General features: G+C 41.2%; 1 protein-coding gene and 1 long non-coding RNA gene across 3 annotated transcripts in view; one reads left to right on the top strand and one right to left on the bottom strand.

Moving 5' to 3' along the window:
* CLNK (cytokine dependent hematopoietic cell linker) overlaps positions 1-23,624 on the bottom strand; it is a 246,907-nt gene that overhangs the window by 161,957 nt on the left and 61,326 nt on the right. For both annotated transcript variants that reach the window (XM_015138006.3, XM_015138007.3), the window contains exon 2: positions 16,710-16,762. In XM_015138006.3, the coding sequence (XP_014993492.1) occupies positions 16,710-16,762 (53 nt within the window). The remainder of the gene's footprint in view (positions 1-16,709; positions 16,763-23,624) is intronic.
* The window catches only part of LOC144341124 (uncharacterized), a 31,761-nt gene continuing 16,191 nt past the window's right edge, over positions 8,055-23,624 (top strand). Inside the window, exon 1 of the long non-coding RNA XR_013417769.1 lies at positions 8,055-8,506. This is a non-coding gene — a long non-coding RNA (uncharacterized LOC144341124). The remainder of the gene's footprint in view (positions 8,507-23,624) is intronic.

Here is a 23,624-nt window from a genome sequence, read left to right on the forward strand (position 1 = left end):
ACAGTGTGGTGATTCCTCAAGGTTCTAGAACCAGAAACACCATTTGACCCAGCAATCCCATGACTAGGTATATACCCAAAGGATTATAAATCATTCTACTATAAAGACACATGCACACATATGTTTACTGCAGCACTGTTCACAATAGCAAAGACTTGGAACCAACCCAAATGCTCATCAATGATAGACTGGATAAAGAAAATGTGGCACATATACACCATGGAATACTACGTAGCCATGAAAAAGGATGAGTTCATATCCTTTGCAGGGACATGGATAAAGCTGGAAATGAACATTCACAGCATACTAACACAGGAACAGAAAACCTAACTCCGCATGTTCTCACTCATAAGTGGGAATTGAACAGTGGGAACACATGGACAGAGGGAGGGGAACATCACACACTGGGCCCTAAATTTATGATTTCCTTTGCCAGTTTATTTAGAATAAAGTTGCATGTGCTCTAAAAAAATAAATAAAATAAAATATGACCAAAGACAAACAGTATGCTAAATATTTGGGTAAATATTTAAAAGTATTGACTGTTTGAAACATTAATAATGAAAACCTTAAAAAAATTAACGAATAACATAGAATTAAAATTCATAACAGCAGTAGCGTATAAATTGTGAGTGATCAGAATTCAAGTGTTGAAAGTTCCATTATTACTCTACAAGATAGTAAATACATTGTTTAGCTATAGATGTTGATAATTTACTTGTGTATTAAAATATCTAGGGAAATCACAAAGATACCAGTAGAATATATAATAAACATATGACAAACTGATAGAAGTAAAATGGAGTCAAAAATACACATACACATATGCACACAAACAACAGGAGATCAAAAAAAAAAAGAAGCAAAACGGGGGGTCAAATAGAAAGCAAAAAATAAAGTTTGGAGACAAATGTCAGTAATTTTAGTAACTATAAATGGAGAAAATTATCTAGTTAAAAGACATTTGAGGACAGGCGCAGTGGCTCATGCCTGTAATCCCAGCTCTTTGGGAGGCCGAGGTGGGTGGATCACCTGAGGTCAGGAGTTTGAGACCAGCCTGGCCAACATGATGAAACCCTGTCTCTACTAAGAATACAAATATTAGCCTGGCATGGTGGTGAGTACCTGTTATCCCAGCTACTCAGGAGGCTGAGGCAAGAGAATCGCTTGAACCCAGGAGGTGGAGGTTGCAGTGAGTGGAGATCGCACCACTCCACTCCAGCCTGGGTCACAGAGCAAGACTGTCTAAAAAAAAAAAAGACGAGCCGGGCGCGGTGGCTCACGCCTGTAATCCCAGCACTTTGGGAGGCCGAGGCGGGCGGATCACAAGGTCAGGAGATCGAAACCACGGTGAAACCCCGTCTCTACTAAAAATACAAAAAATTAGCCGGGCGAGGTGGCGGGCGCCTGTAGTCCTAGCTACTCAGGAGGCTGAGGCAGGAGAATGGCATAAACCCAGGAGGCGGAGCTTGCAGTGAGCCGAGATCGCGCCACTGCACTCCAGCCTGGGCGACAGAGCGAGACTCCGTCTCAAAAAAAAAAAAAAAAAAAAAAAAAAAAGACGATTGTTAAAATACTAAAAGAAGCTGGCTTGGTTATTATATTAATAGCAGACAAAATAAGCTCTTCAGGGAAAAACATTTTTCCAAAGCAGGTCACTACATTACAATATAAAAATTAGTTCATCAGGAGGAAATAATAGTTTGAAAATCCTGTTTCAATAATACATGTATTTGCAAATAACTATCAGGAAAAAGACAAATTCACAATTACTTTAAATGTTTTTAACACCTTGTCTTTTAATAATTTACAAAATTCTTGTTGATATTTCTAAAACACTGCATGCACTTATGGTGGTATCTACCTTCTTTTCATGCACACATGGAATATTGAAAAAAAAATGCCCCATATATCATTCTACTATAAAGACACATGCACACATATGTTTACTGCAGCACTGTTCACAATAGCAAAGACTTGGAACCAACCCAAATACCCATCAATGATAGACTGGATAAAGAAAATATGGCACATATATACCATGGAATACTATGCAGCCATAAAAAAGGATGAGTTCATGTCCTTTGCAGGGACAAGGATGCCACAGGAAACCATCATTCACAGCAAACTATCACAAGAACAGAAAACCAAACACCACACGTTCTCACTCGTAAGTGGGAGTTGAACAATAAGAACACGTGGACACAGGGAGTGGAACATCACACACTGGAGCTTGTCAGGAGGTGGGGGGGGGGTAAGGGAGGGATAGCATTGGGAGAAATACCTAATGTAGATGATAGGTTGATGGGTGCAGCAAACCACCATGGCACATGTATAACTAGGTAACAAACCTGCACATTCTGTACATGTACTCCAGTACTTAAAGTATGAAAAAAAGAACATAAATTCTCAGAAAAACTTACAAAATAATAGCTTATAGACCATTTTTTTACAACCACCATATGATTAAGTTAGAAATCAGTGACAAGGTAGTAAAAAACTCCAGAATTTATTTATAGATCAGCAAATTATAATTCAAAGAATAAATAATAATGGGAATTTAATATTTAAAATGAACAGTAATATAGAAATATATAACTGAAATATTTATAGTAGAACAGGAGGGCTAAAATTTAATTAATGAAGCACCTAATTTGGCAATCAGTGAAATAACAAACTCATATTGCCAAGAACATAGACAGAAGGAAATCATAAAAAGAAGTTACTCATATCGAAAATGAAATGAAAACACAGAGGACTACTGAAATGTATTAACCTTTGGCAAGCTTAATCAGGAACAAAAGGGGAGACACCAACAGACCAAGTAAGAACTGATAAAGGGAACATCATTATAGGCACAACAGAATTTAAAATGGTAACAGAATATTAGTGAACAAACACACATGTAGAAAAATATCTAGCAACAAAAATTACTCATGAAGGAATAGTAAAACTGAATATCTTTCTATAACCATCAACGATATTTAACCAATAGCTGAAAACCTTCCCTCAAGGATACCAATCCAAGACCAGCTTGCTGATACAGGTCCAGTGTATTCCCCATTACATAGTCTCTTGTCCAGAATAGAAAATTAGACAATAGAAACTGCAACTCATTTGATGAGGCCAGCACAAATGTGATGCTAACCAGCAAGGAGAGTGAAAGAAAGAAAATTACAGGCCATTCTCATTAATACTCATCAATGAAACACTGCACCGATGTGTTAACAAATAACATGTCATGACCAAGTGGAATTTATCTCAGAAAATCAAGTTTAGTTTAACATTAGCAAACCCATTAATATAAATCATTACATTAACAAAAGCAGAAGGAAAAAAAGTCATTTAATAAATAAGGAAAATATTGATTAAATATATTGATAAATATTTACTGATTTTATATATATATGAAGTCTCTCAGCAACCTAGAGTCTTTAACCTGATATTCAAAGCCTATCTAAATCTGAAAACAAGCCTTGTACTTTGTGGGGAAACATTAGAGCATTTCCCTCAAGATTTAGAATGCAGGTGCCTGCTATCACCACTTTAATCTAGCCTAAACAGTGTAGTCAGGCAAGAAAAAAAAATGTAAAGGAAATGGAGAGGAAAAAATAAAATTTAATTATTTATGGATGATATAATTATCTATATAACAAACATGAAAGAATAAACAGATTATTCGAATGGATAAAACTTTTAGGAAGCCTGCTGTCTGCATCACATCAAAAATATATACTAGCAACAGACATGAAAATATGAAATGTTGGTATCTTAGCATTTACAATATCATTAAAATAAGTCAAATGTCTAAAAAAGATTTCTCAAGACATGTTAAGGTCTAGTCTTTTGGAAAGAAAATTATGAAACATTGTGGAATTACGTTGAAGAAGTTCTCTCTGTCTCTTGGTCTCTCTGGAGATATATAACATGTTCATGAACTAGAGAACTCAACGTCATAAAGCTGTCATTTATCTTCTAAGTCATCTGTAGACTTCAAAGTAATTCCAGCCCAAAATCCCCAAAAAGAGGGAGAGGGGGAGAGAGAGAGAGAGAGAGAGAGAGAGAGAAAGAGAGATAGTGTGTGTGTGTGTGTGTGTGTCCTATATTTACATGAAAGAGCAGACATTCAAGAGCCAATCTCCTGCTAAAGTGCTAGCCGGGGAATACAAATTTCAAGACATCATGAGCTACAATAAAGTTATGCTAATTAGGACATGTGCATTGACATGGGGTAGATACATTAATCATGGCAAAGAAAACCTAGAAAAGATCCACTTGTATAATAAAACTTGGTTTATGACAGAGCTGGCATTGCAGATGAGTGGAGGAGGGATAGTTTTTTTTTTTTTTGAGATGGAGTCTCACTGTCGCCCAGGCTGGAGTGCAGTGGCCGGATCTCAGCTCACTGGAAGCTCCGCCTCCCGGGTTCACGCCATTCTCCTGCACAGCCTCCAGGCGCCCGCCACCACGCCCGCCCGGCTAGTTTTTTGTATTTTTTAGTATAGACGGGGTTTCACCGTGTTAGCCAGGAGGGTCTCAATCTCCTGACCTTGTGATCTGCCCGCCTCGGCCTCCCAAAGTGTTGGGATTACAGGCGTAAGCCACTGTTCCCGGCCTATAGCATTTTAAATATACAGTGCCGAGTAAATTGTTTATCCATGCAAGGAGGGAGGGAGGGAGGGAGGGAGGGAGGAAGGAAAGAAGGAAGGAAGGAAGGAAGGAAGGAAGGAAGGAAGGAAGGAAGGAAGGAGGGAGGGAGGGAGGGAGGGAGGGAGGGAGGGAGGGGAAGGAAGGGGAAGGGGAAGGAAGGAAGGAATCCCCAAATCCCTCCACACCGTACACAAATTAATCAACTAGAGGCTGATTAAAGATTTAAAAGTGAAAGGCAGATTTTATGATGTTTGGAATTCAAGGTAGGAAGCTATGATCTCACGTTAAGTTTCTTTAAACAATACACAAAATGAATGAATCATAAGGAAAAGTTCGCTATGACTCATTGACCTGAAATTATGGTCACCAAAAGGAAATATCAAAAGAGAATAACAACTCAAGTCGCAAACTGAGAAAAGTGTACAGAATAAATAAATAATGCATACAAATCAATATGAAAATGACAAATGCTTGACCAAAAAAAAAATTATATATATATATTTTACCTGGCAGAAGATTTGACAAGCACTGTGTGCAGATGAGAAAAGCTTAATGGCTAATAAATATCTGAAAGGATGCTTAGCTACACCATAGTCAACAAAATACAGATTAAAGCTACACTATAGTCAAAAAACACAGATGAAAACCACCCACTGGTTTGGTAAAAATTAAAACTCCCAGTATGGAAGGACTGGCATGACTTTGTCCAAAGTCATGAAGAAACTGGGTCACTTAGGCACACTTGTGGGTAGAGAGCATAAAATGACCTGGCTGCTTTGGTAATTGTGACCTAAGTAAAATCAAAGGTATACATACTCTGAGCCCCAGAAATTTCAATCCTAGGAATATACCTTCTGTACGGATACTCCTGAATCTACGCTTTAGTACATGTAAACTGGAACGTTCTTAACAGCAGTGGTATAAGCAATATTTAGGAAACAACTCAAGTGTCTATTGACCGGAGAGTGTATAAATAAATGGTATTATATGCACATAAAATATATGTCCATGAAATGGAAAGAAATATGGCTATCCACAATAGCATGGATTATCTTTGGAATGTACATTGGGGCAGTCATAAAACAGACTATAGAACAATCAGAACTAAGATTTACATAGCTCACATTATGTTCCAGACAGTTTTAAATGTCTTATACAAATTAGCTCATTTAATTATCACAAGAATACTACAAAGTACACACCATTATTATTTTAATTTTGCAGATGAGAAAACAGGTACAATGAGGCTTCTTAACGTTCTCAAGATCTCATAGCTCATAACTGGTAGAACCAGTTGTCAAAACTAGGCAGTCTGGGTGCAAGATAAAATCTGTAACATGATTCTTTTGGCAGGAATCTCAAAACCCAGCAAAACTAAAGTATTTGTAATGATAGAAACTAAAGATAAAAGTAAGTGGATGATTAACCCACACTTCAGGATAGTTTTTGCTTGTTGGGGATGTGGAGTTGTGAACATGAAAGGAGGAATGAAAACATCAAAATTAATGGTAATTTATAAAAACTGAGAATGCATACACATATCTAATATGTTTTATTGTTCTTTATACTGTATGCATATTTTATAACTATTCCTTTGTATCTAATCAATATTTAAAGCAATTGAAAAAATTGAAAGAGAAAATGAAACCTTGACAAAGATGGTACAGAAACACTTCATGTTTCTTCATCATAAAACTCCTCGCATCTTTGCAGATAGAGTTCTTAGAAAAATCTACAGAAGATGAACTGGATGTAGAATTTTCGTTATTCACAGAATTTTTGTTCAAACAAACAACAATGGGAACAAATGGCAGCACAAATGCCTCTAATTGCAGCCTACCCAAAAGGAGGCATTTCAGGGCAGCAGAATCCAGCCCGCCAACACAGGATTTTAAAAATTGTCAGCCAGATTCAGGCCTTTATTCTCCTTCTGATTTTGCACTGCAGCTTCTTCTTTTCCCTGCCAATCGAGAGATATGAAAAATCAAATTCCACCATCAATCCTAAGTAGTCGAATTATCTCTCCAATTACTTAGAATCAGCTTTTGAGCAACATAAGTCAAATTATCAGTCTTAATGTTACTCTTTACATTAAATCTGGGTAGAAGTTCTCCAGCTGCTGTAATTACTTGAGAAAATCTATCCCCACTGTCTTCTCCATTTGCTGCTTCGCAACATCCCATTGTTCCTCAAGGTCAGCTCACATCACTGCCTCTGTGAGGATGTCTCCTCTAATGCCACCACACCCCTTCCCAATATTTGCTCCAAGTAGAATAACCACTCACTCCTCTGTGTCCTCTTAGCACTTTACACACACTCACAACAGAGAACCTCTTATTAGCATCCTGCTCACCCACTATCACTCGCTGATGTATTATTGTTCTCACTTACAATGAATGTTCTTCATGATGGAATATCAAGTCATATGAATCTTTAAATTGTACCCTGAATATCTAACAGCAAAGGCCCCTGCATGAAGCAATGATTGTGATGATGATATAACCAGCCGACAATATCCGTTCCAGTCATCTGTTGTTGCCTAACACACCACTCCAAAACAGTAGCTTAAAATGACGATTGGTTTTTATCTCTCCTGGTTCTCAGCTGGGTGGTTTCCTCTAGGGGTCTCTGGTGCTGTTTCATTTGGATGGTGATTTCAGCACTGAACTGAGCTGAATGCCCAGACTGGATCCTTGGTTTCAAGGCAGGTGCGTAATGCCCCCAGCCTCCCTGTCTCTCCACAGGGTGTCTCCCCAGGGCTTCTGCACAAGGCTTGGGTGTATTCACAGTAGAGCAGTCATAGCATATGACTTTGGTGGAAGGTGGCTTCTAAAGGCAGGAAGCCGAGCTGGCCAGACAGTTAAAGACTATGCACACAGCTGACACAGTGTCCCTTCTGTCACACTCCGTTGGTCAAAACTGCTGTAGGGCCATGCAAGTTAAGGGAGGTGGAGAAACAGATCCACCCTTGAATGGGAAGTGTCAGGATACACTGCAGAAATGTATGTGGGGTGGGATACATGGCTGTAGCCATCTTTGGAAAGTATTAGGTTGGTGCAAAAGTAATCACCGTTTTTGCTATTAAAAGTTACTGCCAATTTGGGAGGTGAGGCGGGTGGATTACCTGAGATCAGGAGTTTGAGACCAGCCCGGCCAACATGGTGAAACCCCGTCTCTACAAAAAATACAAAAAATGAGCTGGGCATGGTGGTAGGCACCTGTAATCCCAGCTGCTTGGGAGGCTGAGGCAGGAGACTCGCTTGAACCCGGGAGGTGGAGGTTGCAATGAGCCGAGATCGTGCTACTGCACTGCAGCCTGGGCATCAAGAGTGAAACTCCGTCTCAAAAAAAAAAAAAAAAAAAAAAAAAAAGAAACACAAAAAAAACAGTAATTGCTAAAAGTGTGATTACTTTTGCACCAACCTGATTCAACTGGCTACAGCGCCTGTGGCATGCACCCTGTGTGCCAGAAACGGTGCTATACATATTGTATACATTAAGTCACTTAACTTTCTCAACAACCCTTTGAGATAGTTACTATTACTATTTCATTTAATAAAGAAAATGAGACTCAGGGAGGCTAAGTTCCTAAAACGTCACAGCTCCATCGGCACATGGCCAACCAATATTTCTGTCGGATTATTGCAGAGCTATACTTCTACTGACGTATTTGTTCTCCTCACCAGGGGAGACAGATAAATATTTGACTTTATCATCTCCTTTCACGGATTGCCTCAACAGAATCCTTTCTAACCTCTCTCAGAAAAAATCCTCCCCACCCCCATAAAAAAATATAGAGAAGAATGGAAGTCAAGAATGAAGAACCAAGCTGGAGGCAACTGATATCTGGCTTACGGTAAGTACTCCTTTCCTCTTATTTGCGACCTGATCTCTCTTTACCAGGAATTCTGAAATTTTACGCATCTAGATCTCCAGGAATTCCTTTTTTTTTTTCCTTTCCAATGGATACATTTTCTAGGACTTCCTGATATTGGCCCCAAATCATATGAATTAAAAACTGTTGGCAATCATTTTACAATTTTACTGTCAGGTGTACTTGAATTTAACAAAATTTTCCCAAAGTCAAGTTTTCTCCCTTCTTATGTCTCATCTGTGGGGTATGTTGGGCCAATGTAAGTTATAGACATGCAAATGACCAGTGGTTTGGACTTCATGGCTAAAATAGCAACCATAAATGCTGGACCTTGTTGCCGACTTCTCTGTATGTTTTTATAATCAAATACTATTCTGTTATAAACTGTCATCATGGGTCAGGTTCTCCAAACACTGGGTTAGCTCACAATATTTCCTAGGATGATTGTTTTTCCTTATTTCCATGTAATAAAACACAGCATCTTAATATTTGGGCGTGATTATGTTAATTGAATTTGTCAAATTAGTTCATGAGTTGTCTTGTTTTCCTGCAGTGGAAGAACATAAGATATGGGATGCCTAAGGTATTGAAAGATTGCATAGCTATAAAATGACTCTAATAACGTTGGGAAATATTATACATATGATACATCAAGTTAAAAACAAAGTAGAATGGATAGTTGTATTGGAAAGCCTAAAAGGAAATATCCAGTACTGTTTACCGTTTTTCAATGGTTCAATTAGAAATGGTAGTTTCTCTTTATGTATATATTTTGTATCTTAAATGTTCTACAAAGAATATACATTACTTATATGATAACAAACTCCTACATTAAATGCATCAGAACCTTTATTGTTCTTTGTGACATTTTCAAAGACTGTAATGATGAAAACTCTAATCTTGTGGACAGTCAGCAGGAGACCTTGTTCAGCTGGAATTTTCCCAAGCAGTGATAAGCTAGTTAAGTCAACTAGTTCTATCAGCAACTGGTAATCTTGCCAGTAAGAGAGAGAGAAGACTGTCTTAACATCCTCTATTCCCTCATCACCGACCATCTTTATTGAGTCTCAAAGCCAACCACACCTGCTGCTCCTGCAAGAGTATCACTGGCCATGTCTGCAACCTCTGGCAAACTCTCTCTCTGGATCTCAGCTATGTTCCCTCACAGCTTGCAGCTTTTTAATTACCAGCCAACCACGAAGCTGAATCCTACCTATGTGACTTTGATAGCATCAGAGGGCAGACCCAGTTGGCCTGAGAGTTGGTTCATAATTACTTCTGGGTAACTAGGAGGGCAGCCATACTGACTACACAGCTGGGTGTAGGACTCTGATCTCAGGGTGCCGAAATTGCTGGTTCTCATTTTCTCTAGATTCAGTGGGATTTACACTTATTTATTCCTGCAAATCAAAATGAAGGTGCCCCTGGAGGTCGAAAGCAGGGGTTGTTCACACATGTCATGAAGGAAAATAATGATCTGGAGTTTACATGGAGTTTTATCATTCATACACACAGAGAGAAATATCATCTATTGGGCAGCTCCTGTGTGCCAGACATTGAGCCCTCTCAAGAGGAGATGACATACATCCCCACCTAGGAATTGAATATATTTGATTGTGCAAGGTTTCAAAGGGAAAATATGCCTGTAATGGGCAAAACAGTCATTTACTCAGGTGATGTATCCATGATGAGAAATATACAAGCATGATATTCTTAATCACTATGTCTTATGACGTAAGATTACGGATTTTGGAGTCAGAAATATGTCGGTTTTACTTCTGAAACTGAATTTCGGACAGTTGTTCTTATGTGGCAATATGGAAAGCTGTTTTAGTGCTGAGCAGTCAGAAAGTATGACACAGATCCTCATGGAGAATGGCTAGCACAGTGCCTGGCGTGTCAGGGAGGGTAAACAATTTTTGTATCCTTTTTGCTCTTTCGTTCTTATAACTAGACTCTGCATTCAAGTGAGAAAAGTATTGCAGGCAAATATCACTGTTTTTGCTTAGTAAAATGTAAAATGTCAATGATTAACATTGACTTGAAGGTGGCTTTGTTGATGTCAATACAAAGAGGAATTTTCTTGCTGTTTCCTAAGTCATAGGCTCAGAAGGTAATCAGCTCTTCATCGAGAAGAGTGTTTGAGAAGCTTCTCATTCTGTCTCACAGAGCTATTGCTAAGGAAATTATAACCATGTGTGGAAGGTGGAATTCTATACTTCTATGACTCTCTCCATCTCTAAATATCTATTTTATTGTTTTGTTTACCATCAAAACTTTTTCCAAAACAAGCGAATAGGAAATATATATTCCCTATGCAAGAAAAGGAGTGCTAGGTTATTATTAGATAATTTGAACTCATGTTCCTACATAATATTAGACTATGAGGGTAGAGGTACATAATGTATGCAGCATACACATTGTTGTCTGCTGGGGAGCATCACAACACCGTCTGCTCTAATACTCCTAGAGTATATAGCGTTAAGTTTAATCTTGGTGATAAAACTGCCTCATAAAACTCTATAGGTAGCAACTTAAATGTCCAACACCAAGGGCAAGATAAAATAAACTGCCAAATAAAATACAGGTTTGCCATGCTTGATCTAAATCCCTTGGGGCCAGGAATTCAGAATATTGTGGATTTTAGAAAAGGAACACAGTGCACGTGCTGTACACTATGTAATATTCCCAGTAAAGACTGGAATAACCTCTGGTTATTAAACACGCTAATATTTCTGTAGTGAAACATGTGATAGTCGGATTAATTGGGATAAATGAAGAACATACATTACCTCGTTGCACATCAGGTTTTGCTGTCAAATTAGCTACAAAGACCTTTCAGTATTTCAAAGCCTTTTGACTTTGAAATTGTGGAGAAGGGGTGGTAAACCTTATTTAAGTCATAGCTTCAAAACACCATGATTTTAAAGAAAATTTAATTGTGTAGGACAATGCTCAGAAAAGGAAACATGGTTATTAAATGAATGACTTAAAACAATGAGTTTTAAAAGTAGATTTTCTAAAATTTTAAGATATTACACATAGATATAGAAAAATAAACTAAGACAACTGTAGCAAGTTAGTGCTGGGTGCTAGGATAATTGATAATTTTCATTTTCTTCTTTGTACTTTTGTATGTTTTCTGAAATTTCCATCAATACTGGGGATAATTTCAGCAATGAACAAAACAAGCTTAATAATTGTTTAAGCTTTATTTCAAAGTGGACACTCTGGAGACCCTTGCTCTCTGATCTATCCCCAATCTGGGATGTGCAAGAGTGACTTTCACCCAAATTCCCGAAAGAGCCTGGGTGGCCAGTGCAGGGCATTGGCTTACTGGAAAGAGCCCAGAAGCAATCACTCAGGTGACTTTGTCTCTTCCAAAGCACTCAGAACCACAGCGTCAAGGTTCTTATCAGTCCTGTTCAGAATGATGAAGAGGTACTGGAAATCGAACCCCAAGATGCCCTTATCTAGCCCCAGCGGTATAATGGGGCCGCTGGTGGGTCTGTCTGCTCTTCTCTAATAGCACCAAGGAATGAGGCTTTCTGCAGTTTAATGGATTGCTGGGGAAGCTGCAAGTTTTGTTGCAGGGAAAGTCGATGAAAAATAACCTGCTAATTTCGGAAGCAATTTAGAATCATGACATCAGCATCCCTTCTTAGTGCTTGTGGAGTTTTCCCATCGCTCTCTATATAATACTGAAAGAATTCTCTTTACATATGGCAAATGCTCTGTGAGGACAGGGGCTAGATCTTATTCATCTTTATAAACGAGGTGTGTGAAATGTATACTCAATAAATAAGTGCTTTTGACTGAACTGATACAATCAAATACAAATATGTGTGCATACGCTTGTATTGTGTGTCTGCATACATATACATACATATATACTGATACAATCAAATACAAATATGTGTGCATACGCTTGTATTGTGTGTCTGCATACATATACATACATATATACTGATAGGTTCACGTGTGCACACACATGTACATATATAATATATATTTCTATATCATCCATTCATCTATACTTATTAATTTATTCATTATAAAAGTGCTTAATGAGAGATACTTCTATGATTTAAATGTTTGTGAAACCCTTAAATTCATATGTTGAAAGCTAATCACCAAGGTAATAGTATTAAAAGGTGGGGCCTTTGGGGGGTGATTAGGCCAAGAGGACAAAACTCCCATGAAATGAGATTAGCACTCTTATAAAAGAGTCCCAGACACATTTCTTGCCTTTACTATGTGAAGACACAGCAAGCAGACCATCGATGAACCAGGAAGCACTCTCACCAGACACTAAATGTGCTGGCCCCGTGTTCTTGGATTTCCCAGCTCCCAGAACTGTGAGAAATAAATTTCTGTTGTTTCTGAGTTACCCAGTTTGAGCTATTTTGTTATAGTAACCTGAGAAGACCAAGACAGATGGTAAGGAATTAGTTGTCGTTACAAAGTCTGCTTAGGATTCCAGGTTATAGAATTGTAAGAAATTCCAGATTTTAGAATTGTGAGACATTATTCCACAAAAGTGGCTGTAGATTACACTCAGTTGAGCATTAACAAAAAAAAAAAAAAAAAAAAAAAAAAAAAAAAGACTGATGTCCAGCTATTCTGGTTTCTTTGCTTTGGGGAAGGACCCTGAAATTGCTTTTGTTTAAAGCCTCCCTGATGATTCTAACGCTCCTTCAGGTTTAAAATCTACTGCCTTGAATTGACTGGGTTAATAATTTTGACAGAGGAAGTGAGTACTACCCCACAGGGCTCAGCAAAAGAAAAACCTCCGTGTGCGTGGTGATGGGGGACACACATTTCCAAACTACACTTACACGCAGCCTGACATGTGGCTGCCTTCTCTGAGTCATGCTTTCGTGACTACTGTAGATAAGTTCTCAAGTGTGCCGGGAAGGAAACGGTGTCGGGAACTCCTGTTCTCCTTCAGCACTTCTCAGGCTTTAATGTGTCCAGGAATTAACTGAGGACCTTGTAGAAGTATGGGTTCCACTCTGCATGCCTGGGCTGGGCTGTAGCAGCTGCGATTCTGCATTTCTAGCAAGCTCCCTGGTGATGCTGACACTGCTGCTGTGCAGCCTGCACTTAGATCAACAGCATCTCCCAGCTCAGGACCCCCTGGACAGGAAACCGGAAGGTGGAGAATAAAACATGGAGTGTCCTAGGGCATCTTACCTTTCATTTGTGTGGTGCCAGCGTATGCATTTCTCTTTAAAGTGTAATAGCACTGGTGGGGGGGGGGGGGCGGTGGTTCTAATTTTAATATTTACTTTTCGTTTTGGGATAGGCCAGCAGCAATCCCATATGGATTGACCGATTTGAGGGTGCACAAGAGGAAGGAGTGAAGAAGAGACTGGGACTAGGCGAGGAAAAGGATGCTCTGAGCTTTGGGAAAGAAGAAGAGTTATTCTTCAGGGCAGGTTCCTCATGTTGAGGTGTCAGATAGTCAAGTGCGTAGGCTCCACGTGGACGCATCCTAACGGAAGGAAGCTAATGTTTGTGAAGTGGTGACGGTTTGGCTGTCCTCTGGTCTACGCATTGCCAGCTTCAAATCTAAGGTGACTGTAAAGCTGCAACCACACAGCTTCCCTTTGGAAAGCTTGGTGAGAAGCCATTTTCAACAGAGACCAACTCCCTGGCTGAAAAACAAAGCCACTGCAAGTCCTCATAAAAGGGGAAAACCTCTCCTACAGAACAGGCCCTTGGCATAGGGTGAAATCATTAAAAGCCATAGGGCAGGGCGCGGTGGCTCACGCCTGTAATCCCAGCACTCTAGGAGGCTGAGGCGGGCGGATCATGAGGTCAGGAGATTGAGACCATCCTGGCTAACATGGAGAAACCCTGTCTCTACTAAAAATACAAAAATTAGCCAGGCATGGTGGTAGGCACCTGTAATCCCAGCTACTCGGGAGGCTGAGGTAGGAGAATCACTTGAACCAGGGAGTCGGAGGTTGCAGTGAGTTGAGATTGTGCCACTGCACTCCAGCCTGGTGACAGAGCAAGACTCTGTCTCAAAAAAAAAAAAAAAAAAAAAAAAAAAGGCATAGAAGCAGAGACTGAAGGGGTGGAAATCTCAGCTACAAAGCCAAGCAGACGCTCATAGCAAACATTGCCAGACATTTCAGAGGCATCCCACATTGCTCCGGAAGAGCAGAGCGAGTGTGAAGATAAAGCCTGCTGCCGTGGACTGAAGGGTGGCCCTACCACACACCCACATCCCCATCCCCATCGCTTGTGAATGTGACCCTGTTTGGGAAAAGCATCTTTGCAGATGTAGTTAAGGATCTTGATAAGAAATCATTCGGACTATCCAGGTGACCCCTAAATCCAACGACAAATATCTTCACATCAGACAGCCAGAGGGAGGTTTGAGGTGAGAAGAATAGAAAATATGGCCAGAGAGGAGAAGGTCACGTGAAATGGAGGCAGAGAGGGGAGTGACGCAGCCACGGGCAAGGAAAGTCAGGAGCCTCTGAGGTGAACGAGACTAGGAAGGATTCTTCCCTTGAGCCTTTGGAGGAAGAAAGGCCCTGCTGACCCCTTAATTTTGAATTTCTGGCTCCCAGAACTGTCAGTGACTAGATTCCCAGTGTTTAAAGCCATGCAGGTGGTGGTAATTTGTTAGACAGCCCAGGACACTAATACACCTGCTGTGCTGTTTATGCCATCAGCACAAACCTCCAATTCGTCTATCCTACAGTGAAACTGCCATTTGCCACGTTTATCCCCAGTGCTAATTTGGGTCTGAGAGTTCATCCCCTTTGTGGTGCAACCACAGGTTAACCAGCTCACCTGGATTGACATTAGCCCTGACTCCCTTACTGGTGACTTTTCCATTTCCCACAGCCGAGGGAATAAAGGAAGGAGCACTGAACTGGGAGTCAGACAGACTTGAATTCCAGCTCCACCTTCATCTCAATGCTCTGAGCCCTCTCAGACAAGTCATTTAGATGAAGCAGCTAATCTTCCAGGAAGCTAGTAATACCTGCCACTCAGTCCTGCTGCAAGGATCGAGGAGGAAAACGAGGTCACAACTCCTGGCAAGAAGGGATGCTTGATGAGCTTAATTCTCACTCGGGTGAGGAGCCCATCTGTGGACTACGTGCCAGGGAGCTCCTGCTGTGCTTTTCGTGGCAAGAGGAAGAGCAGAAGCTCCAGCCTTCCCATCCCATGGGCTTGGCTGTGAGTCAGGTCACTCCACCTGGACACCTGTGGGCATCCATGGGTAGCTGAGATTACCAGGGCTGTCACAGCATCTGCTGCTGTCTCTGTCTCTTGGACCAGAGCCCTCCAGCCAGTGCCCACCTGCGAGGTACAGCCATTGCTGTCCCCTAGCCTCCCTCTAGGATCAGGACATCCACCCAGAAACCAGGCAGTCCTCCTCCCTGAGTCAATTCTGCTTTTCAGAGGGTTAAGGAACTTCTTGCATATCCAGAGGGTAAGGATATCATCATTCTCCAGTATCATACAGATGTAAAATGACAGGGCAAGGGATTTAAAGTAGGTCTGGTCTGCCTGACTCTGAAACTCCTGCTCTTTCTAATACAATCACTGCTTTTCACACCAAAGAGGAATAACAAAACTACCTTTCTGACTGGCAAAATAAAGCAAATACATAGATGAGGAGATTAATTTTAAAACTGCTCCACCAAACTTTGCCAGTTTCAAGGTTTTTTTTTCACTGTAAATATTTCTTAAACGTTTGAGTCCTGCTGGTTTTTTTTTTTTAATCAGGCACAAATTTCGGTGTCTCAGACTGACCACACCACTTACTCTGGGTGTCCACAAAGAGAAAGTTGGACTCCAGTCTTTCTCCTGTGGGAAAAAGTGCACAAACCACTGTCCTTTTACTTATTCCTTCACACCCATGGGTGGAAACTGACTGGGTGCCCTTCTAGCATCATGGTGCTAGGGTATCTTGTCCCTGCCCCACCACACAGCCATGCTGGGTGAGAGCAAGTGCTCTGTCCATGAGAAAATGCTGCTACTGGAAAGAGGAGTTTTCCGAACACCAAAGTGCACAGCCCCAGCCATGGCCTCTCAGGAAATCCCCTTTCCACGGGTGGCCACACTGGCATCATTTCTTAGTTCATCTTCCAGAAAACGCCTCCTGTCCCCACTACGAAAAGGGAATCGGGACTCACAGTGATCCCGTGGTACTTACTGCCTGTTCATAGTTCTTGGCACCCGGCAGATAAGAGGGATCTTCAATTCAGCCTGTGGAAACAAAAGCAAAGTCGTTACTGGAACTTCCACATCATGTTTTAATTCTGGGGAACAAGCCACCGTTGCTTCTAAGGATTATAAATTACGCTGCTATAAAGACACATGCACACGTATGTTTATTGCAGCACTATTCACAATAGCAAAGACTTGGAATCAACCGAAATGTCCATCAGTGACAGACTGGATTAAGAAAATGTGGCACATATACACCATGGAATACTATGCAGCCATAAAAAAGGATGAGTTTGTGTCCTTTGTAGGCACATGGATGCAGCTGAAAACCATCATTCTTAGCAAACTATCACAAGAACAGAAAACCAAACACCGCATGTTCTCACTCATAGGTGGGAACTGAACAATGAGATCACTTGGACTCAGGAAGGGGAACATCACACACAGGGGCCTATCATGGGGAGGGGGGAGGGGGGAGGGGGGACGGGGGAGGGATTGCATTTGGAGTTATACCTGATGTAAATGACGAGTTGATGGGTGCAGCACACCAACATGGCACAAGTATACATATGTAACAAACCTGCACGTTATGCACATGTACTCTACAACTTAAAGTATAATAATAATAAATAAATTAAAAAAAAAAAAACGATTTGGTGAAAGCTAAAAGAAAAAAAAAAAATCGGATACAGGTGCTAGTTTAGAGGAAATGGCAGAAAGAATCAATCCAGGTCAAGAACTGGCTTATTTCTGGAACGCAGTGGGGGAGGGGATTTCTTTCTCTGACAGGCTGTCCTCTTTCTGTCAGCATTCATCCCATCTGCCCCCGGGAGTTGAGCAAACATAAACTGAGCCTGCTTTTCCCTGGCGTGCAATTGTGTGCTCCCCCCTGGGCACCGAGGGCACGTCAGCCAGGTTTGGCTGGCTCTGCTCCGAGCCAGAGCGTGCAGAAGGGGTGCTTTTCGTTTCCAAGTGTGGCTTTACCGTAAAATATTTATTGAAAGTTACAGTTCTATATCACTTTACGTAGAATGCAGCATTTTATTTGAGCCTTCTATTCACCCACATAGGAAAGATTTTTAATGTTATTTACCATATAAATTAGCAGCAGAGACCCTGGGAGTATTCAGTAAGGGCTTCGTATCAATGACCTCATGTAATCTACTCAAAGGCCCTGAGAGGTGTAAAGGATATCAGCTGAGGTTCCAGCAAGAAACAGATGGCACTCTCAAATTGGGTAATTTGAGAACAGCTTAATAAAGAGACCATTTGAAAGGTGTTGGCAGGGTAGAAGGAATCCACAGAAGACAGTGAAGTATCTGGGGGCGGTAATAAAAGGGCGCTCTCACATGCCTGGGCTTGGAGGGGTTTGGGGACCAGGTAGGCACTGGGACACAGAGACAGGGCTCTCTTTCTGGGTTGCGGGAAGAGGAGCTGTGGCTTTCAGTTGTGGGACCTGCAAGGAGGGAGCTGTGGTGGGTGGAATGAAAATCCCATCTCACGCTTCTTTTGCCCTGGATCTCCTGATGCCATTTCCCATTGGCCAAACTCAACAGGAAGCCAAGGGCGAGGAGCTATTAATATGGTTTAATATCCATCAGCTTCCCTGGGCTCCCAGATGAGGGGAGTAGGGTAGAAAGTGGGTTTCACAGTTAGAGAATGAGACCCAGAAAGATTTAATTATGTGACTAAGAATACCCATCTGCAATAAGAGCCAAGGTCCCGAGACCCAGAAATTTCCATTTCCTAACCTGTCAGCATATGGCACCCCACTGAGCCTTAGGCATTTTTAGTATATTCTGTCATCCATCTATCCATTCATTCATTCATCCATCTGGGAAACTACCATTTACTGAAAATTTACTTTGTGTAAATATTGTTCCCAGTGAGACACAGTCCCTGCCCTTAAGCCACTTCTAAAACTAAGTATAGTACGGTTTCTGCATCTCTCCGTGACATCCCTCCTGTTATTAAAATGTTTTGCAAAAAACAGTTAATTGTAAAACAAAACATAACAAATCCTAACTCTGTCTTGGAGAGCCAGCCAGAGTAATCTTCATAGAGGAGACAATATTTGAGCTTTGTCTTGCCAGGTAAGTCTGGGTCTTTTGGGCTCAAAATTAAGGAAGGTGTTCCAAGCAAATGGAGCATCATGTGCAAAGGTGTGAAGATGTTACAATGCATATCGTGCCAGAGTGGCTTTGCACACTTTGGTGAAACTAAAAGGGTCGGTAGCTGGGATGTTGGTAGTACATGAAAAATAATGAGGGAAGGTCCCTTGGATTGAGATGATCAAGGATCATGCACGCTAAGGGATGGGATTTGAAATTAAACTGTGTGATCTTCAACCTATACTGGCAACCCATAGTAAAGAACTTCAACTAAGCTCTATGACTTCTGATACCCTGTGTATTTCCTCTGTCCTCACCCCCTTGCCTCATCCCCTCGTCTTATGTTGTAGGTCAATATTGACAGCAGGGAAAGGAGAGGCAGCTGTTAGCCTTTCATTCACTGATGGCCAACTATGGCAGTGTGTAGAGTGCCTAGCCTCACTTGGAAGTCATTTCCATCATGGCGGTGGGAAAGAAGACTTGAACGTTCATCAGTGTCATGCAAAGAATGCACGTCAAATACTGGAAGGGTCCTGGACTGGAAGTTGAGAGACCTCTGTTCAGTTCCAGTGCTGTCATCAACTAGCTGTGTGGCCTTGAAGGAACATTTGGTCCCTCCTCATTTATAAATAGTAGTATCGATATCTTTCTTTTATATCATGTCTTAAGTGTGAAATAAACTGATGCATATGAAAATGTCTTACAAACTATGAAATGTTATGAAATACGGATATGCAATTACTTGTATAACAAAGCAGAGTTCGCAAGGTGCTTTAGCATGTCATGTTATATTTGGGTATGTGGGGATATTGTTGCCAATTTTTGAATATTAATACTTATAGAGATTAAATTACTTGATTACAGTCATACAGGACAAATCCATCCCCCATCCCTTAAAAGTATCTGCCTCTTAATGATAGCTGCTTATACAGCTACTTCATTCTTCTGAATGCATTAAGTAGCATTGAAATGGGACAAAATAAACTAATCTTTATGGATGGCTCCCTGTGTGCCTGAATCTTGGCCAGTTCTTGTGTACAGAGTAAGCGGACCACAGATGCAGGACAGTTCTCTGCAACACTTATTGCCTCAAATCAGAGGTCTGGCAAGGTGGCCGGGGAAGCTGCTCTCCAGCCCCAGCCCTGCCATGCACCGTGCAGCTTTGAGTAAGGCAATGGAGCTTTCTGGGCTTTCGTTTCTTCACCTGAAAAACGAGCAGCTTAGGCCAAATAGGTCTTTTTCAGCTCAGGGAAATGGAAATAGTTTCATTAAAAAAATGACAATCCATCAATATTTGGTGACAAAAATGGTTTCAAAAGTTAAGAGTCTGTCATTACATTTCTTATAGTTTATTGTCTTCTCCAGTAGAGCTCGGCGCAGAGCCAAATCGCAGGGGATTCTGCCAAGTTGCTAACACATAGGATAGCAGGGATGGAAACGGGAGGGATCAGGGAGGAATCCTGAATTTTTGCCTTATATGTATATTATTTGATCAGTAATATCAGTGCTTATTAGACTTGTATTTTATAATTTGAATAAAAATTAAAAATGTTCTAGTAGTAGCTTTTGAGAGATGCAAACACTTTATTGTATAAGAAGAGTTAAAAAATATTGTAGAGAGAGCCCACATTCTTCTGACATTTTAAAAAGCAGAATTTGAGGCCGGATGCAGTGGCTCACGCTTGTAATCCCAGCACTTTGGGAGGCTGAGGACAGTAGATCACCTGAGGTCAGGAGTTCGAGGCCAGCCTGGCCAACATGGTGAAACCCGTCTCTCCTAAAAATACAAAAACTGAGCCGGGTGTGATGGTGGGCGCCTATAATCCCAGCTACTCGGGAGGCAGAGGCAGGAGAATTGCTTGAGCCAGGGAGGCGGAGGCTGCAGTGAGCCAAGATTGCACCACTGCACTCCAACCTGGGCAGCAAGAGTGAAACTCCATCTCAAAAAAAAAAAAAAAAAAAAAGCGGAATTTGAGGTTTTAGCGACCCTCACCAGAGACTGAGTTAGCCACAAAGTATCATCAGCAAGACAAAAGGGATGGCATTGTACAGGGTAAACAGCTGTGCTCTACTCAGAATGGCTGACACATTGAAAGCACCACACTCTGACCTGATCTTAGCCATTGTGCAAAGGATGTGGTGAGTCAGTCAGAAAGAGTCTTATGTCCACTGGCTTTTTGAAGGTAATATATTGTAGAGAATACAAGCCCCTTCCCTTCCCTTCCTCATGTGTGCGTTTTCAAAGACAAGGGAGTGAATACAGATCACCTGTTATATATCCTCCATCTCCCGACCTCAGTAACCTCATCGGGTCTGTATTATGATCCTCATTTCATACAAAATCAAACATGTTTTAGTTATAAAGGAAATAATGTATACCGTGGTCCATTTCCAAGACAAAGTGCCTTGAATCGGCTTAGGTCAGCAAACTACAGAAGAAACAGCTTCCCCCCACCTTACTTGCCCTCACCCGAACCAAAGAAGTTTAGTCTAAGATAAAGGTTTACTAGTATGCAAAATAGCTTGCTCTGTCTGTTCTTATTAGCCTACCCAGCTACTTAGGTCATAAGCCAAATACTTAAAGAGCAGCTGAGCTAACTAAGATTGCAATGCATTGTGGGCTGCGACAAAATGCAGCAAGACAACCCTAAAAAGACCACCTAAAGCCCCTGCCTAACAATCCATAGGCAACGTCAGGGAAGATTGTGACCCCATAGCACTCAGCCTATGAGGAACTGGGGGAGGGACCTGCACATTATGGGATAAATGGCTTGTTGAAACTGTTCTGGGAGTGAGAGCACGCCAGACACTGGATCTTGTAAGACCACCATTAAAAGTCTCACTTTTGCTGTTCTCCGGATCTCTGAGTCCATCCTTTGGGTTTGGACAGGTGAGTTTGTTTCTCACAGTTATGCTTTGAGACAACTGTTTAACCATTCTGAGCCTCCGCGTGCTTATCTGTAAAATGGGGGTAACACAACAGCTACCTTTAGGGCTCTTATGAGGATTACATGAAAAAATACCATATGTAAGACATGGGGGAAATAGTGATTAATATGAGTCTGAACTTGAAGAGTAATTAAATGCCTTATATCACTTTACATGCCTTAAAGTGGCACTGGATTTAGTTAGAAATGAAAGATGCTTAGGTAAGCATCTTGAGGTAAGTTATCTGCTAATAACCACTGATGTAATCATAGAATCTCGTACCTGCTTATGCTTTGGAATTACCTGGAAACCTTAAAAAATATAACGTCCCAGAAAGTTTTATTCAGTTGTTCTAGGGAAAAGCCCAGGTATGGACATTGTCTAAATGTCCCAGGTATTTTAACAGGCACGGAGGCAGAAGGGAGGCAGAAGGGAGGGTCATTCTATTCGCGTCTCCATCTGGCCAGCACCACTCACTGGCAGCTTGTCACTGAACACACCGATTTTTCTCATTCTTACGGAAAGCACCAAATAATCACATGTTCATTCTCCTTGCTGTTCCAGACGCATCTTAAATAGACTTTTAGGAACTGTCACTGCTTGTAAATAATCCTCTATATACTTAGAGTTATTTCTGAGTCAATTTTTAGCGGAATGTTTAACAAAAACCTACCACATCCAAAGATTTTAACAATTTGATCATGGAAAAGGTTTCTAATCATGTCAAGCATCCATTTCTCTCTCAGGTCTTATTAATAGGCAGTGAAGAAGTAAAGTTCAGGCTCTTGCAGTTGTACAGGGTAGAGTTTACTACCGTATCTGCAACTATTTATGAGGCTTTACTATGTGCCAGTCACATTCCAGATCCTAGGAATCAGAGAGCATAGAGCAAAAGGTGTTATGGGAACACAGGGAAAAATATGTCCTGGAGGCATCTACACAGCTTTCTATGGAACAGGTTCTTACCCAGCTTTGCCACAACTCCCCTTAGAAGTATCCCCAACTCCCTTTCTCTTGTCTGATTGCCCTGGACAGAACTTCCAACACTATGTTGAATAGGACAGATGTCCATCAATGATAGACTGGATTAAGAAACTATGGTACATATATACCATGGAATACTATGCAGACATAAAAAGGATGAGTTCATGTCCTTTGCAGGGACGTGGATGAAGCTGGAAACCATTATTCTCAGCAAACTATCACAAGGACAGAAAACCAAACACTGCATGTTCTCACTCATAGGTGGTAGTTGAACAATGAGAACACTTGGACACAGGGTAGGGAACATCACATACTGGGGCCTGTCAGTGGGTGGGAGGGGTGGTGGTGGGACAGTATTAGGAGAAATACCTAATGTAAATGACGAGTTGATGGATGCAGCAAACCAACCTGGCACATGTATACATATGTAACAAACCTGCACGTTGTGCACATGTACCCTAGAACTTAAAGTATAATAATAATAATAAAAGAAGTAACCACAACTCCCACATGGGCTATGATAATGGAAGGGGAGGCAGGACTTGTGGGCTGTGGAGTGTCAGTCTTGCAGGTCTTTCTCCAAGGAGTCTTACTTCAAGATCTGACCCAGATCAAAGAGTATACAAATCTTCTTGCCTTGATTCGGAGACCTTGAGAAGCTGGAATGCCCCAGAAATGGAGCACATCTCATGGTGTTTGTGCATTCACTTTCTATAGGAATTATTTCAGTTTCTATTCCTGGTTAGCCACAGAAGTAAAGCCCATGCATAGTTCTCTCTGGCAAAGAGAAGTGACACTGAGGTGTCATCTGTCAGTTCTGCCTGTGGAACCCAGAGTCACAGCAGGGCACTTGGCATGGGGATATTAATAGGCCCAGC

This window comes from Macaca mulatta, chromosome 5 (assembly GCF_049350105.2).
Source record: "Macaca mulatta isolate MMU2019108-1 chromosome 5, T2T-MMU8v2.0, whole genome shotgun sequence".
NCBI lineage: Eukaryota > Metazoa > Chordata > Mammalia > Primates > Cercopithecidae > Macaca > Macaca mulatta.